Source organism: Triturus cristatus, chromosome 1_2 (assembly GCF_964204655.1).
Source record: "Triturus cristatus chromosome 1_2, aTriCri1.1, whole genome shotgun sequence".
NCBI classification, from domain to species: Eukaryota; Metazoa; Chordata; class Amphibia; order Caudata; family Salamandridae; genus Triturus; species Triturus cristatus.
In genome coordinates this window covers 836324362-836342769 of record NC_140580.1, presented here as the reverse complement: position 1 = coordinate 836342769, position 18408 = coordinate 836324362, and the positions used below count along the sequence as shown (strand labels likewise).

The 18408-nt window shown below is 47.7% G+C and overlaps 1 protein-coding gene across 5 annotated transcripts in view; it reads left to right on the top strand.

Moving 5' to 3' along the window:
- Positions 1-18408, top strand: part of KIF17 (kinesin family member 17) — a 449007-nt gene that overhangs the window by 262027 nt on the left and 168572 nt on the right. For 4 of the 5 annotated variants that reach the window (XM_085608962.1, XM_085608958.1, XM_085608961.1 and 1 more), the window contains exon 7: positions 9661-9814. In XM_085608962.1, coding sequence (XP_085465088.1) covers positions 9661-9814 — 154 coding nt within the window. The remainder of the gene's footprint in view (positions 1-9660; positions 9815-18408) is intronic. The other variant, XM_085608959.1, reaches the window with a different exon arrangement.

Genomic DNA, 18408 nt, shown 5'->3' with positions numbered 1-18408 from the left:
CTCCTGTAGTAGCCAGTGAGGCCTAAGAAGGCTGTCACATCTGTCTGGGCCTTGAGGGTTCCCAAGTCAGAATGGTTTTAATTTTGGCCTAAAGGAGCTGTACCTTGCCACCTCCCGCTTGGTGGCCCTAGTAGACTACTGAACCCTGCTCTATCTGGCACTTACTGGCCTTGATAGTCAGGCCTGCACTCTGCAGAGCCCGAAGCACTTCCTGTAGGTGGAATAGATGGTCCTCCCAGCTAGAATTGAAGACCGCAGTGTCTTCTAGGTAGGAGGCACTGAAGTTCTCCAACCCAGCCAGGACTTCATTCATTATTCTCTGGAAGGTAGCAGGAGTGTTCTTTAACCAGAACGGCATCATCTGGAACTGGAAGTGCTCTTCTGGTGTCGAGAGCGCAGACCTCTTCATAGTTCCCTTGGACAAGGCAGTCTGACAGTACCCCAGGGGCAGCAGGTAAGCGTGGTGGAGCGGGTGGGGGTCAGTCGACAGACGAGGGAAAATTAAATTAAAAAAAAAGAAAAACACTTACCTTCCGCTGACTCAGCAATGCGCGCGAGCACAAGGTAAGTGATTTTCTTTTTTTTAAATTTAATTTTCCCTCGTCGTCTGTTGACTTCCCAAACCCCCCACCCTGCCCCGCAATACTAACCTGCACTGGCCGCTTCTGCAGTACCCAGACATTAAGTTAAACGTGCTGAGGAACTTGGCAGCTCCAAGCCGATTGATGAGCTCATCAGCCCTAAGGGTGGGGTGCGAGTCATTCTTGGTGACCACATTGGGCACACAGTAGTCCACACAGAACCTTTGTTAAGGTGTGACACCTGGAGGGGCAGCCTTGGGAACCAACACCACTCGGCTGGACCAAGGGCTATTTGGGGGCTCAGTAACCCCTAACACCAGCATCTTGGAGACCTCCTTCTTAATGCTGACCCTGACTTTTGTCAGACAACCTGTACATTTTGTTCTTTACAGGTGTGCTGTCCCCAGGATCAATATCATGGGTACACCATGTAGTGAGTCCTGGGGTAAGTGAGAACAAGAGGCAAACTCCCCCAGCAACTGGCGGCAGTCTCTCTGTTGATCTACGGTCAGAATAGGGGAGAGGTTGATACCCTTCTTGGACCCAGCCTGCTCGTTGGAAGAAAGGAGGTCGTGGAGAGGTTCACTCTCCTCTTCCACCCCATCATCAGTAACCAAGAGCATGGTATGCTCAGACTTTTGAAGTGGGGTTTGAGGCGATTAACATGCAGGACCCTTGAAGGGTTCTTTTACGACTCTTGATGTCAAGTAGGTGACATCCCTCCTGCGCTCCTTCCCCTCATAAGGCCCAGACCAGTGGTCTTGCAGAGCCCGGTGCTCCACAGACTCCATCACCCACTGCTTTTGGCCAGGCTGAAACTCAACTAGGGTGGTATTGTGGTCATCACAGCATTTCATGTCCTCCTGGCTAGGTTCCAGATTCTCCTGGGTGAGTTTCTGAAAGCGGGCTGTTTGGTTCCGGAGTGCCTGTATGTAGCTGACCACATCCTGGGGGGGCTGTCCCTGGAGGTTGCACTCAGCCCTCCTTCACCAAACTGGGCCCTCTCACAGGGTGCCGATACAGCAGCTCAAAGGGGCTAAAGCCAACCCCCTTCTGCGGTACCTCCCTGTAGGCAAACAAAAGGCATGGCAGGAGGACGTCCCACTTCCGCCTTATGGGCTTTGGCAGGCCCATAATCATGCATTTCAGGGTTCTGTTGAACCTTTCAACAAGCTTTTGGTTTGAGGGTGGTAAGGAGTGGTTAACTTATAGTTACCCAACACTTCTTCCACATGGCCTTCATGTTCGCTGACATAAAGTTGGTACCCCGGGCAAATACCACCTCTTCGGGGAAACCCACATGGGTAAAGATCCCTATCAGTGCCCTGGCCATGGGGGGCACAGTCAGTCTTTAGAGGGATAGCTTCCGGGTACCGGGTGGCATGGTCCACCAAGATCAGAACGAATCTGTTGCCCATGGCTGTCTTGGGGTCCAGAAGCCCAATGATGTTGATGACCACTCTCTCAAAGGGGGCGCTAATGGCAGGAAAAGGTTGCAGTGGGGCCTTGCACTTCCCCTTGACTTGCCACTCGCCTGGCAGGTAGGACAGGACTTACAGAATGCATCTGAGGTCTTTCTTGATTGGGGCCAATAGAAGTGGGTGACACGCCTGTTAAAGGCCTTGCCTTGCACCAAATGACCTGCCAGGGGTACATCATGAGCCAGCCCCAGTAGAAAGGCCCTATAGCACTGGGGGACCACCAATAAGTGTTTTGCATCAAGCTCAGGAGCCTTAGGCTCACTACACAGGAGACAGTGTTCGCGCAATAAATCAGGTGTTTGCCAGAGGCATCACCAGCTGCCTGGTTCTCAGCCCGCTGCCGCACACCCACAAGAGAAATTGCATATCTTCTGCACCTTGCAGAACTCCTCCCTGGTGGGACCCCCTTCCTGCTACCAGTTGGACAACTCAGACAGGTTCCCCAGTTTGGCCACATTCTCTGATGTAGGTTCCGGAGAGTCCCCCTCAGGGTTAACCTCCTCCCGGACTGTGGAAGTCTCAGGAATGGGTTTCCTGCTCCCCTTGCCATTCCTCTTTTTGGCAGGCACCTGGGCCATTCTTCCAGGCTCCAGGTCCTCTTGACTACTCTCTCGGGCTGCCATGGACCGTGTGGCCAGGCATACCTCCAAGTGGAACTTGAGCTCCACCTCCTTCAAGGTGGTATGCTCCAAGTCATTGCCAAGCAGACAATCCACAGGCATGGATGGACTCACAGCTACCCTCAAGGAACCGGAGACCCCACCCCCATTCAAAGGGAACCAGAGCCACTGGGTAGAGGCTCTCACGGTTGTCAGCTGCAGCAACCTGGTCTGAAGACGCCAGATGACACGTGATGGTTATCATGCTGGCTCCAGCGTTTCTCAGATCCTCCGCCCACTCCCACTACATACTATTTATGGTATGTCTGTAGTCAGTTGTAAATACTTTATTGGATCCTTGGATCAGGATCTGATGGCATCCTCATTAAGTTCCGTTCCTTTGGTCACCAGGGCATAATTTGTAGAGCACCACTCTCTTTGAATTATCTTAGGTGTCAAGTTATTGTGAAAAATACAGGCCTGGCCTTTAATTACGAGATCTTGCTATTCAGAGTTTTAGACCTTCTCTATAGCCCTGCAACCATGAGCACACTTGAAATCTGATCAGGTATTTGTTACAGAGCCGAGCTACAGGGATAGAAGCTTGGATTTCTCAGAAGTCACAATAAATAAAAGAAACTTTAACATCACACTCTCATAGAACTCTCACACACACAAGTGCTTTCTAGGGCACCTTGACACACACACACACACACTCTCTCTCTCTCTCTCTCTCTCTCTCTCTCTCTCTCTCTCACGTTCACTTTTTTTTTCAAAGTTATGTTTATTAAGTTTAAACTTCTTACAATCTGAAATAGCACCTCACATGCTCCCACGCAGGGGATCCAAAAACCTCAGCAATTCCATAACAGTTAAACAAGAGGCAAAGATCAAGTAAACCAGCTCCGCTTCCCGTTAAGTAAGCCGAATAGAGGATACAGTCTCGAAATGGACTGGAGCTTAAAAGGGTCTTTGCAGAAATACAATGTAGGCAAGCAGTTCTATTGAAAGCTCAACTTCTTTCTGCGACAGTAGCTGCCCCAAGGTACTCAGTTGAAGTGCTGGACAGTGAACGGCCAAAAACATGTGCAAACGGATCCCAATGTGGGATAATGCAAAGAACAAGCAAAAAAAAAAAAAAAGGCAAGAAAAAAACCGCAACCCACCCCCCACCCTACCCGTGGTGGCGGCATGACTCATACAATCAAGAAAGTGTGCGACATAGGGACGCTAATCAGTATTGAAAGAGATGGAGGGCTCTTATAGAGGAGGGACACACAGCCGATGGGAGACCCCTGGAGAGGAAGGAGACAAGGGGACCCCATTTAAATTCAAATTTCTTATAGTTATCCCTGAAAATGTCAGCCATACGTTCCAAGCTAAGCAATCGCCATAGGCAGGAGTGCCAGAGGGAAATAGCTGGGGCCTCCCTCCTCTTCCGAGCGGCTGCCAAAGTAACCTTAGCCACTCCAATGCAAAGCCACATTATTTTTTTATCAGCTCGAGTCTGGTGTGCTAAAGAGGAGTCACGAAGCCCCAAAAGGACTCCCCCCATGGTAGTGGCAATGGGATAACCCAACATATCTTTTATATGAGCCAGGATTTCTTCCCAGAAGGGGCGGATGATCGGGCAATCCCACCATATGTGCTGGAAATCTCCAAGGAATCCGCAACCCCTCCAACATCTATCCGAAGTGGTGGGAAAGATCTGCCGAAGCTTGGATGGATGCAGATACCAATCCATCATGCTCTTCAAGTGTGCTTCCCTGAGGTCAGTGGAGTGATTGAAGCATCCAATGTCGGACCATAGATGTGACCATTCCTCATCAGAAATAGGACGGTGAAGCAGATCCTCCCACATGGACATATATCGGGGGCGTGGTGACAGAGCCGTTTTAAGTAGGAAGCTATATATAAACGAGATCACCCCTTTCATATTAGTAGTTTTGGTAAGAAAGGCCTCAAATTTAGTGAGAGGGCGAGTAGCAGCTTCTCGTACCTGAGGGGTAAGGGCCCAATGCATCAGTTGCGCATAGTGATAACTTTCTGTATTCTCTAGGTCATAGTCCCGCTTACAGTCATCGAAAGTAAGAGGGTCAAAACCTTGGAACAAATGTGTTAGAGCTAAGCAGCCTCCCTTTCTCCAAGCATCAAAAGGACCCTCATGCTGGGCCAGAGGGAATGCTGGGTTAAAGTGAACCGGGGTAAAGGGGGACGGGAATGAGGTCCATCTATCGTCACCCAAGATCGAATCCCATACTTTAAGAGTGGTGCGTGTGGGGGTGCTAATGTATGCGTTCTGGGGCCTGTCCCTTCGCGAGCACCACACTAAATCCCATATGGTTCGCCCCGACACGCTACGATCCATGTGTAACCAATGTTTTTCGAACTCCCTTTGGGACCATTCGACCAGGACCCTCAGCTGCGCCGCTTTGTAATATAAGAGGATATCTGGGAGGCCTACTCCCCCATCAGCGCGGGTCCGGCGCAGCAGAGAGTAAGAGAAGCGCGCTTGACCCCCCTGCCATATAAAGCGCAGGATCATGGCCTTCACTTTCCGAAAGAAATCCTTCTCAAGTTCAATGGGTAAGGCCTGAAAAAGATAGAGAAGCTTGGGCAAGAGGGTCATTTTCACGGTGTGTATGCGGCCCAACCATGACAGGAAGAGAGGTTTCCATTTCATAAGGTCCGCTTGTATGCGCGTAAGGGCGGGAGGGAAGTTGGCAGCATAGAGCCCTTCAAGTCTCGGCGTCAACTGAACCCCCAGATATTGTATGGATGAGGTAGCCCATGACAGCGGGGTGAGAGGTTGGAGCCGGAGGACCTCAGAGGATGAGAGAGTAAGATTAAGAATGTACGATTTGCCCAGATTAATTTAAAACCCTGGTTGGTGTGTGAGGGGCCTTTTACTCACCTAGTGGGTTCCCAAGCACTGCTTGCCAGTGATCGTACCAACACCACTGGGTTCGTCCATTTTTGATTAAACTCTAATTTAAAACCCTGACACTAGTTCGAAATGCTCGAGTTCCAACTGCAAGTACGAGAGGGATGACGCGGCCTCAGACAGAGACAAAAGAACATCGTCTGCGAACAGAGAGATTTTATGGGATTCTCCTGTAAATGGTATTCCCTGGATGCCAGGGTTAATCCTGATCGCTAGCGCTAATGGTTCAATGCTAAGCGCAAAAAGTAAAGGTGAGAGGGGGCACCCCTGTCGCGTGCCTCGTGAGTGGAGAAAAGGAGAGGATTGTATCCCGTTAATCACCACTCTAGATCGGGGGAGACAGTAATTGGCTCTTATCATATTGAGAAATTTGGGGGCAAAGCCGAATGCCGTAAGTGTGCGAAAGAGGAAAATCCAATCTACCCCATCGAAGGCCTTCTCGGCGTCCAAGCCCACCAATACCGCAGGGATTTGGCGTCTATTGGGCTTTTCTATTAGGTGTATAATTCTACGGGTATTATTGTGCATTTGACGGCCTTTGATAAACCCCGATTGATCTGGGTGAATGAGGATAGGCATAAGATCATTTAGGCGGGTAGCAAGAATGGAAGAATACAGTTTAGCATCCAAATTCAATAGGGCGATCAGCCTATAGGAGGCGCAGCGCTGGAGATCTTTTCCCGGTTTGGGAATCACTGAAATCACCGCCTCAGACATTGAGCCGGAGGTTGCACCGTCTTCCGCCATTTTATTAAAGAGTCGTACTAAATAGGGAGAAATATCGGGGGCAAATGTTTTATAAAAAAGAGCCGTATAGCCGTCCGGCCCTGGCGCTTTGTGAGGTTTCAGGTTCGTAATGGCATGGTGACTTCAGCAATGGTGATAGGGGCGGTGAGCAGAGCATTCCATGTATCAGACACCTGGGGCAGAGGCAACGACTGGAGGTATGCCTGTTGGGCGTCCGAATCTAAAGAATCCCCAGCATAGAGGTTCCCATAGAAATTCCCAAACATCTCAGCTTTGTCTCTGTCCCTATGCGTAATTCCCCCCGCAGGACCCAGAATGCCGCCTATGTATTCTTTCTCTCGCTTATCTTTCAGTTGTCGCGCAAGGTGTTTACCAATTTTATTACCCTGGGTGTACGACAAGTGTCGTGGCTTAAGAAAAGTGAATTCCGCCCTGTTATAAATGGCCCTGAGTTTACCGCGGAGGGCCGTGAGATTACGGAACGTTTGTTGCGTGGGATCAGTTTTATGGGTACGTTCAAGCGTCATTAGTTCGGTCTCCAAGAGCTCCCTCTCGCGAGCGCGCTGTTTATTTAGTGCCGCGTTGAGGGCGATACACTCCCCTCGAATAACCGCCTTCAAGGCGTCCCTGCTGACAAATTCCGAGGTGTCTTCTGGTCTGTTAGTATTAAAAAATTCAGTAATGGCGGTTCTGAGCTTGGAGTAGGATTCCTTGTCACGTATAAGCGACGGCGGGAAATACCATCTGGGAGTGGTCGGGGCACTCCCTAGCAAGGTAAGACAAACCGAGAACAGGCTATGATCAGATACTGAGAGGGGGAAGATCTTGGCGTCCTGTAGCGCACCCTGCAAAGACTGACTGATAAAAATGTAGTCCAACCGGGAATAAGTACAGTGGATGTGTGAGTAGAACGTGTAGTCTCGTGTTTGCGGGAACAGAGTGCGCCATGCGTCGAGGAGGCCCATATCGCGCATGCGTTGTTGCGTCTCCCCAGATAAGGAGCCCATGTCTGACCGCTGCAGGGAGGTACTGTCCAAGTCTTTTTGCCAGATCAAATTAAATCGCCCATAACGACTAGCATGCCCTCTGCAAAATCTGTCAATTTCCCCAAGAGTGTGTGCAGAAAGTTCGTCTGGCCAGAGTTGGGGGAATATAGCGCTGCAAATGTGTAAACTGTTCCTCGCAAGCGGCCTTTGACCATAACCCAGCGCCCATCCTTATCACTCTGAACCCCCATAGGTTGGAATTGTGTAGAAGAACGAAACATAATAGCTACCCCCCGGTGTTTCGTGTGGGCCGAGGATCTATAAATTAGTGGAAAGTGTTTGAGACAAGAGTTTTCAGCTCTAGCTAAGTGCGTCTCTTGAAGGGCCACAATATGGCGTAGTTTATTCTGGAATTCGAAACTGAGCCCAAATGGGTAAGTCCATCTGTACATGATCTGGTCATCTCGTAGCTTAGTGGTGATGGGTCTGAGCAATTGTCTCCGAGCTAAAGTCGATGGTGCGACATCCTGGTAGATGGTGCAAGAGTAATCTTGGAATGAGATGGACTCCTTAGTCCTGGCCGCCTGCAGAACCGCCTCCTTGACTCTATAGGAGTGGAACTTCGCCAGGACTTCGCTCGGCCGTTTCTTCTCTCCCTGTTGGAGGGACCCCACTCGATGGACTCTGTCCAGTTTTATTTTAAGAGACTGCGGAGACAAAATCTCCGAGAAGAGACCCACCACAAAGGCCTCCAGATCCGGCCCTTCAGCGCCTTCCTCAAGGTCTCTGATACGTATATTCTCTCGCCGAGCCCTATTCTCGAGGTCCTCCGCCTTCAGTTGTGACTGGAGCAATTGTTTCTTAAGTGAGCGCACATCCTCCCGAAGTTCGGTAGAGAATTGTTCTTGCTCCTGATGGTGGACTTCGAGGTCAAGAACCCTAGTGCCGACTGAGTCCACGTCCTGCTGCAAGGAAGACAGCCGGTCCGACAGGTCGTAACGCAGTTGATCAATGGAGGTTTTGATGTCTTGGCCAATGTCCTTACGTAATTCAGATTTGAAGTCTTGAAACATAGACACCAGGTCCGCTTTTGTAAGAGCCATAGCGGCAGCGCTTGCTTCTTCCCGTACCGTCAAGCGTGAGTCCGCGGTCGAGAAAAAATCCGAGACCCTATTGGGAGTCTTGGCCGATGGCTTCTTGGGCGGCATAGAGCGTCTCCCACAACGTTGCTATTGCGAAATGGAACTCAGGGCACCAGGCGCTGACTAGGAAACGGTCTCAGACGGTGTCTATGGAATCATCCACCCCGTCACGCCGATGCGTGCCATGCAGCCTAAAGGTGGGCCCTCTCTGTAGGTCAGCCAGGTAGCCCCCAAGGACACGGAAGCACCACTGCTGCGGTGTGGGCGCAGGAGGATCAAGCCTGCCCCCGAGCCCTCCGCGCGCTCTCCAAGGTCAGCTCCCAGTGACCAGCGCCATAGTAGGAATATGAGGGTGACAGCTAGATCAATTGGTGCTGAACGCTGATGATCCCACACACCGGGGGAGAGATAGGAGTCCAATGAAGGCGAACACGGGCTGCAATAAGCCCCAATCCCCCAGGTCCAGGTTATATCACCCCCACAGGGCCAATGAGGCACTAGTTGCAGCGCTCAGAGGGGCCCACGTAGCAATAGACAGCAGGAAGGTCCAGGCAGCAGGCAGTGAGCTCGAACAGCAGCCGCCAGTAACTACTGCGCGGCCACCATCTCAGAATCAGGCACTCGTAGTAGCAGCGGGGTGCAACAAACTCAGTCTGCGGGAAGAGCCATCAGGATTGCCCCCAGGATGTCCAGCACTTGCCTCACATGCCGCAATTCCGTTGGGGGGGTCTGGAGTCTCCACCGACGACTCGCGATCGGGAGCCACGCGTCATGCCGCCATTTTAACGCGGCGCGGCTACTACTGATCAGGCAACACAGAGAGAATCCATCATTCCGGGTACGATCCGCGCCCGCCGCCACGATCCTCCAGACGCCTCTGGTGTTCATCCGTCCACGGCCTCCGTTGACAGAAGGTAAGAGCCGCCACAACTGCCGCAGACCCCACCGAGACAGCACGAGGACCGGGAGCCGAGACGGGCTACGACCGCTCGGCCATCTTGCCCGGCCACGCCCCCTTACGTTCACTTTTAAGGTGTTTCATTTTTACTGGGCAGCACCACCTTTGCATGACATTCTCTCAGAGCAGCTTTAGCAATTATTGTTCATAAAATTACACATTATTTTTTTAAATGTCCAGGAATGTTGGTTTTGTGCATTGAATTTGTCTTTTTTTCTACAGGAGTATGAGGAGAAGTATGCAAAACTGAAAGCAGAGTTTGAAGCAGAACAGAAATCTCGCGCACGCCTAGAAGAAGATATTAATTTTCTGCGGACCTCCTACGACCAGCAGTTAGCCAGTCTGGAAGAAGATCTGAAGAAGAAAGCAGGTGTGGGTATGTACTACGATGAGTGTCATATCAGGTTAAAGTCTTGATGTACAGCAAGGCAGTTATTGATAGGACCTGCGGCACGGTCACACATCGAGGCAAAGGTTAGCACTGCATCTCGGCATGTGATAGCACAAACCAAAACATGTTAATTCGTCCTCTTTGTAGTGTGGTTTTGTAAAATGATGTGGAATAAAGAAATGGTGGTTGATCTGGTGGTATAATTGTTTGACATAAGGCATGGATCTCTAGGTCACTAAACAAAGTAAATAAGTAGTATCACTTACACAGCTCTCAGTGTAGCCAAGCCGTCACAAGGTGCTTTTATTACTGTTGCTTGAAACAAGACCCACATAGCGTGCAACTAAAAGTGACATGATTTGAGAAGTGATCTGATGTTGGCAAGGGAGGTAGACACATGCTCAGGGCTGTTTAAAGACTCATACTGTTTGCAGAGAAACGGTACCCATCTCTTATGGAAAGCGTGAATGACTTTGGCATACTATGTTGGAAACAATAGATGGCAATAGCAGTGCCTGCTATGTTTTGGATTCAAGCCGTCCTTTTTAATTGCAGTCACAAAAAAGAGATTGGAACAGCTGAATGATCCATCCACATGTCACGTATCCTTCAAAGAGCATCCCTACCCTGCCTCATGTTCAACATTTACATAGTTTGTTTGCACAGCTTTTAGAGTAGTTTGAAGTAAAGTTTCAGATGTATGCAGGAGACATAGAGATATCCTCCTGTTACTCCAAACTGACAATGGAGTGAAGTTGAATACATTCATTGTCATGACCTTCATGGACCATTGTAACACTATTACACTGGCCTCCACAAAAACATAATTGCCAAAGTCCACAAAACTAAGCTGCCATAATGTGTCCTAACCTCTATAGACAAGACCGCATTAAGCCTGATCTCCAAGCTGTCGACTTGCTACCAGTCAAAGGTAGCATAAAATTAAGGTTCTTTGCACTGTTCACAATTTGAAAAGGCAAAAGAAACTTCTAGGAACTTGGCTTTGTGCTACAACCTAGACAGAAACTTTGATCCCCTCCATGTGACCTAAACCGAACCATATGTGCACCAGGAAACCCCTGACAACTATTCTTGTGCGCTTCCTAACTGGCATTCTTGATTTTCACAGGCCATAATCATAGAATATCTGCTGTGGATACTAATGCTACCTGATTGGTCTTGCTCTTCCCTTCCACTGTTTTTTTCTTTTGATTGCCCATTGTTCTATTCCAAATCTAAGACTTTGAAGTAGCTGAAAGATCAAACACATCACGTTAAAAATCTACCTAATAGATAAATCAAGATATTCACCTAGTAATTAAAGGCCCTTTAAGTTTATAAGATCCCCTTCAGTTGGTTTAATGTTTTGGGGAGTATGGCCATGTACAGAATCTGTTTAGTGATTTTATTGTTGTTCTAAATGATCACACAATCGATTTTACTTATTTATTATGTATATATTTGTGTGTTATGTGTACGTTTATGGTCCTAGTGGCCAAAACAAAGTTTATTTTGACTTTGAATCTGCCTAATAAATAAATGAAGATATTTCTCTGGTAATGAAAGCCTCTTTTAAGGTTATACGATCCCTCAAGACACCCCAAAATATATAAAGGATTCTAAAATGTCTTTTAAAACCTGTAAAAATCTCTCTCTAAGAATGTATCCATTCCCAACCATATGGATGCCCATCTGTAGTGTACAACAATGCTATATAAAGCCCCTCTCCAGACAGACCAATTAAAAAATCGAATAGAAATGGCCATTCTTCCCTTCATAGAGACATACATTGTGCTGTCATTTTCTTTAGCTAACGCACAACTATAGGCAAGTTACAAATATAGAAGTTCACTCAAATGCCTAGTATATACCACAAAAAGCCTTCACTATTGATTATTATCGAATTCAGTGATACACAGTTCTCATCAAAAGCAAATATGGAAAACAATATTTTTCCTGTTGAATATCCCTAGTAAGGTTCTTAGCTGTTGTTCCTCTCAGGAAAATAAACAGTATTGTTTGAAGGGTCAGATGTGTAACAACCATCCCAGGGCTGCTTGTCCGGTTATCACTGATGATAATTCCACATTCAAGATCGATTTCTCATTTTTCAGTTGTATTAATCTATGGTAGGTCGATTTTGATTTTCTTTTCTTCTTTAGAGGAGAATTCACTTTCTGAATACAGGGTTGATGCATCCAAGAGAAAGGAGATAGATTTGCACATGAAGTTATAATTTCTTATATTGAATTTGAATCTTGGTAGGCAGGTTTCTTGACTACTTCTAGACCTTACTCACTGTTTAACTCTTAGCTTTCGGGAACAGCCAGTGGTTCACTGCAGACTTCAAAGTACTTTATATAATGCAAAGTTCCTTTAAATTTCTGTCAAACAAAAGTTATCAAGTGTTTAACTCAATAATCTTCTTCCTCTCCTCATTGGCTCAAAGCTTCAGCGTTTGCTCTAGTGTTTGTCGTTTTGTTAGTCTAGTGGCCAGTGACAATATCTGGACCTTCCATAGCTAACCCTTTCTGTACAACGGCATTCTGTTTTGATATATTTCTACATCATAAGGGCAGTGAAAGGGTAAACATGTAGAGCCTGATCAATGGTCATGGTGGTTCTAGTTTCCAGTTGACTGTATTTTTGTGCACAGATTGTTTCTTTTTAATTTTATAAACTAGAGTAAGAATTCACATGTTGGAATCTAAATAATTGTAAACGGGCAGGATTAACTACAGCGGATTCTCCAGCTTTTTAGACATAGAAATTGTACAAACATGTATGGTTCAAATGTATTTTCCCATAATTACCCCAAACACTTTAAAAATGTTTTTATTGTATCAATGTTTGTAATAAAACCTGTCATCCTACTATTTGCGCTAAATATATTAATACTGTTGATTAACTTAAAAAGGATTAGAAGGAAACTTGTTGGACAATCCAATTTTCATTGACTGCTTCTAATAGTAAGCTTTTTTTCTGCCTGGGCTCTCATGACATTGGCACTGCTTTGGACCGCTGATCCTCCTTCTCAAGGGTTAGGCATCTGTACCAGTATACCTATCGTAGGGCTAGATGTACAATGCATTTTTGCAAACACAAACGGCCCGATTCACAGAATCGGGCCATTTCCAACCGCAAGAAATTTCAATTTGCGATTCGGTAACGTTACCTAATCGCAATTTGGAATTGCGAATACATACCGATTCGTTATTTTGAAGGGGCATTTTCAGGGATTCCCTTCCAAATACCGAATCATAATGGGATGTATGAATGTCTTGCAACCGAAATGTGGTTGCAAAACATGCGCATTTTACCACCAACTCATAGTTGGTGGTAACCCATTCGCAAATAGGAAGGGGTCTCTTTCTATTTTCTTTGGGACTCCTTCCCCTTTGAGAGTGTTTAAAAATAATATTTTTTAAGAGAGGCAGTCCCACTGACCCGTGCCTACACTTAAAAAATAAAAATAAAACTTTGAAGATTTTTTTGTTCTTGTTTAAACGCATCCCGTTTTCCTGTAAGGAAAACGGGCTACATTTTTAAAAAAATGATTGCTTTATTTAAAAGCAGTCACAGACATGGTGGTCTGCTGACGCCAGCAGGCCACCATCCCTGTGATGGGAGCAAATCCTAGTCACTCAAGAATTGCGACCTACCTCATTAATGTTCATGAGGTAGGTCTATTTGCGACCCACTACAAATCGCTAATGGACCAGATATTCCTTTTGTTATGTTAAAGGATTTGTAGAGTGCCTGGTTACTCGGAGGAATGTCACTGCACTGGGGAAAAAAAGCACCAGTCCGCAATCAGGTAGAGTCGGTGTCGTCTAAAGAACCAATGGTTCTGTTTACTTTACCTAAGCAGCCAGTTCTTAAGCTTTTTGCAAAAACCTAATTCTGAAGGCTTGAGTCTCAGATCCAATTGAGTTCCAGGGTTTAGATGCCAAAAAACCAAAGAAACTGCCCCTCTGGCCCATTTTATGTAATCTAGGGATTGCTCGCAAGACCTAAGATGTCTGTAGGGGGTATGGGCCTGAATCAGTGGAAACAAATAACTTGGACCCTTCTGATTCAGTATCCTATGCGTAAAAACATAGCGCTGTGTTTAACGGGAAGCCACTGAGGTTCAGCAAGACCTGTCCTCATGACCAGCATTTTTGGGATTTTCAACAGTATCGGGCTGCTGCATTCTGATCTCTCTGAAGCATTCCCAACCTACCCTTCGAGACCCCCAGATAGAGTACATTACAGTAATCAAGCCTGGACACTAGAAGCGCTTGAATTGCCATCTTCCTGGCTGAGTCCGATAGGAGCCCTATTATCTTCCTTAGCAACTTTAACACTCCAAAACAAGTGCCAGTCGTGGCCTTGATCTGGTTCTCAAAAAACAACGAGCATCAAAGAGAATGCCCAGATTTTTTACTTTTGATTTAGGGATCGGAGTGGGGCCCAGTTCACGCGGCCACCACGCAGAGCACCAAATTAAGGGCTGTTTACCGATCACCAGGACTTCAGTTTTGTCTGCATTTAGTTTCAGGCAAATAGTATCCATCCATGCCCCAACATCTACCAAACAGGATTTGAAGTTCGCCGCGGCACTGCCGCCATCTTGTGCCAGAGTGATGATCAGCTGAGTTTCGGCAGCGTACGACACGCTCCTCATACCATGGCGTTCAATTAGGTCAGCCAGGGGACAAAGATACAGGTTAAACTGGGTAGGGCTCAGAGCGCAACCCTGTGGCACTCACTGCTGGAGGAGGTTAGTATCTGCAGTATAGGGCTTCTGAAACACCTGAAAAGAGCTTTTGTGTAAGAAATCAGCAAGCCATTCATGAGCTCTACCCCTTATGCCTTGTGACCACAGCCGTTCTAGCAACAAACCATGCGATACAGTGTCAAATGCTGCACTTAAGTCTAACAAGACAAGTGCAGCAGTTTTCCCTTCATCAGCCGATCTTCATAGCGTCTCAGAAGCTAGAAGGAGGGCCGATTCCGTGCTATACTGTGGCCTTAAACCAGATTGTGTCTCATGGAGGAGGCATTGGGTATAGTGATTAACAAATAGCGATTCATAAAAAAACGCTATTTGGCAATCTCTATAACTAATCTTCGTATACATCTAGCCCTTCGTTTTTTTGGAAGAAGAAATCTGATTACAAAAATACACTTAATGTACTTTAGTAAGAGATGTGCCTAAAACAGAAAGTACATTGTTTGACCAGTCTTTTTCCTTTAAAAAAAAAAAAACATTTTTATTGTTTTTTACAATGAATAGTACTGATTGCTGTAAACTGAAATTAAAGTATTGTACAAATTGCACAGCTGTGTCGATCACCTATACAACTCCATTCTAAGTTTGCATTGTTGTTCATCACATTCCCCACATTATACATACAAAATTGACACGTCTCCTGGAAATAACCCCTGCAGTGTCCATCAGTCGCTCAGATCCGGGTCCGACTTTTCAGGAGGTGGGGTACATATGTCCGGTTCCCTCTAAAGGCATTCCACTTCCCTCACCCCCATACTCGAGCCCATTTCTTGGGGCACCCTCTGTGTATGAAAACTGCCTTTTCAGCTACCATTGCACTATCCATGTTGCTACACCACTGCCGCTTTGTGGGGATGCCCTGCGCTGAGCTATGTTGCGTTTAGCCAGCATCATACCCATAGTCGCCCAGTCCTGAGCTGCAAGGTTAAAATCCGTCGTTTCCCAAATGTTGAGAAGACATCTCTTGGGGTCCGGGGAGACATTGAGTCCACAAACCTGTGTGATTGTATCCATGATACCCTCCCAGTAGCGCATAATGTTAGGACAGTCCCATAAGGAGTGATAGAGGGTATCCAGTGTCCCGCAGCCCCTCAGACACAACGGGTTATCAGCTTTCCCCATTTTGTGTAGTGTCATTCTCGTGTAGTATGTTCGGTGTAGCATTTTGAGTTGCGCGACTTGCAGTTTAGAGGGTATTGCCACTTCACGCGGGGATGCTAGCGCCTTCTGCCAGTCCGAGTCGTCCAGTTCCCCCAGCTCAGCCTGCCATTTCTCACGAAGGGCAGCCGTGGGGTCCCGCTGGTTGTTTACAATTTAACGATATGTCATGGAGTTGGCTTTTTTGGTCATGCTGTCCGTCAACAGTCTGTCCTCAAGTGGCGAGGACTCGGGGAGATCAGTGCCTGGTGGAATGACTTTCAAGAGTGCATGTTTAATCTGTAGGTATCGGTATTGTTCTGACGATGCTATCTCATATGTCTCTTGAAGCTGGGAGAATGAGACAACTCCACCCTTTTGCCAGAGGTCCCCTATTCTTGATATACCTATGAGGTCCCATTGGGCGAAACCTTTGCTATTTCTGAGCCTACCTAACCGTCGCGTGTCCCAAAGTGGAGTGTGCTGCGTTAAGACCCCCTCCCAGCCCAGCGCTCGGAGCGCAGTGTACCAAATGTGTACCGTATGTGCGGTAGGCCCCAGCAGCATATTTGTACGGGATCTATTGTAGAGTGCACGCAGAACGCCTCCGGCACCCAGAGTATGTCTCTCCATGCGAAGGGTGGGTTCGTCTTGAGGGGCATGTAACCACTGATTCACCACGATGAGCTGAGAGGCCCACTAGTATGTTTTGATATTGGGTAGGGCAATACTGCCATCATACTAGCCCCGTACCAGTTTGGGCATCGCTATTCGAGCCAGCTTCCTGTCCCAGAGAAGGTGGCTTACTGCTGCGTCAATCAGTTTAAAGTAAGAGTGGGGAACCAGGAATGGAGTATTCTGCAAGGCATAAAGAAACCTGGGGAGTGCCATCATTTTGAACAGGGCTGCGTGACCCAGAAGCGTCCGGGGTAAAGAGTGCCAGTGTTTAACATCCTGCTGGAGTCTTTTCCAGGGTTCTGCAAAATTACTCTCAATGAAATGTGCGGGTTGGGAAATGATATATATTCCAAGATACCTAAACTCCTCGTCCGTTACCTGTATCAGGCAACCTGAAGGTAGCCGGGGAGGAGGGCCCCTCAGCACGTAAAGGACCGATTTGGCCCAGTTAATGGTAAAGCCCGACACTCTTCCATAGGACGAGAAGATATCCAGTAGTACAATTTTGGATCGTCTGGGGGATGCCATATAAAGTAAGATGTCCTCGGCATACTGGGAGATTCTATCCTACCATCCCTCCGTCCATTTAAGCCAGTGTATCAAAGGATCCCTCCTAATCCAGGCCGCAAGCGGCTCTAGCACCAGGGCAAACAGGAGGGGCGACAACAGACAACCCTGCCTTGTCCCGCGACCTAGCTGGAAATCGGCCGAGACTCGTCCTTTGACCACCACATGTGCCAGAGGCTGCGTGTATAGGAGTTGGATCCAGGCACAGAATTTGGGGCCAAAGTGTCTCAAGACTGCGAAAAGAAAGGGCCATTCAACGAGATCGAAAGCCATATGTGCATCTAAGGAGAGTATGACCGCCTCCTCTTGAATAGTGGGTATGCGGACCATTACACTGTGGAGTCATCTGAGATTGAGTGCCGTGTTCCTGCCTGGCATGAAGCCCGACTGGGATGTACTAGAGAGGTAAGGTATGGTGGGAGCCTAGCTGCCAGTACCTTTGCATGTATTTTGGTTTCCGCATTGAGCAGCGAAATCGGCCGATAGGAGGAGCACTCCTGAGGGGGTTTACCGGGTTTTGGAATTACTACAATTGTCGCAATATGCTGATCCCTGGGAAGCAGTCCCACGGCAAGACTAGCTTCGTACATTTTGAGTAGATGCGGCGTGAGTATGCAAGCTTCCTTTTATAGAGTTCTACGGGGATGCCGTTGGGACCCAGGGCTTTCCCCGACTGGAGCCCATTAATGGCTCGTGTTAGTTCTTCAGGTGTCAAGTCTGCCTCCAAGGCTTGAACCTTGTGAGGTGCAAGTTTGGGTATCTGTATAGCTTTGAGGAATGCCAGATTCTCCTCTTGTGTAGTCTCAGCCTTGGGGGTGTATACTTTCTCATAGTGAAGTGTAAATGCATTCACTATCTCTTGCGGGTTCGTAGTCGCAACCCCGTCTACTGAGTTCAGTTGTGCAACCCAGCGCCCCGCTTGCTCCCTTTTGTCCAACCATGCCAGAAGTTTGCCAGCTTTGTCGCCGACTTCATAAATAGTGTGCTGCACCTTGGTTACTCTGGCCTTGGCCTCCTCCCACACGTAGTCCCTGTATTCCATCTTTGCGAGGCGCAGCGTATGAGTTGTGTCGTCACTGGGGTCGATGGAGTGCTCGTCCTCGGCCCGCCGTACCGCCTGCTCAAGGGACATCACCTGTTGTTCTCTGTCCCGCTTATGAGAGGTAATTAAGGATATTGCTTGACCGCGCAGGACTGTTTTATAAGCCTCCCACAGGGTTGTTGGGGAGGACACAGAGTGTTCATTTTCAGTGAAATATTGCCTTGTAGTGGTGTGCAGGCCTTTAGATATTGTGGGGTCTCTCAGAAAACCAGGGTGTATGGGAAATATGCGTTGCCTCGCCTGGAAGCGAGAGGTATACTTTAACATAATCAGGGAATGGTCAGAAATACCTCTGGGGAGGTGGAAGATCTCCGACAC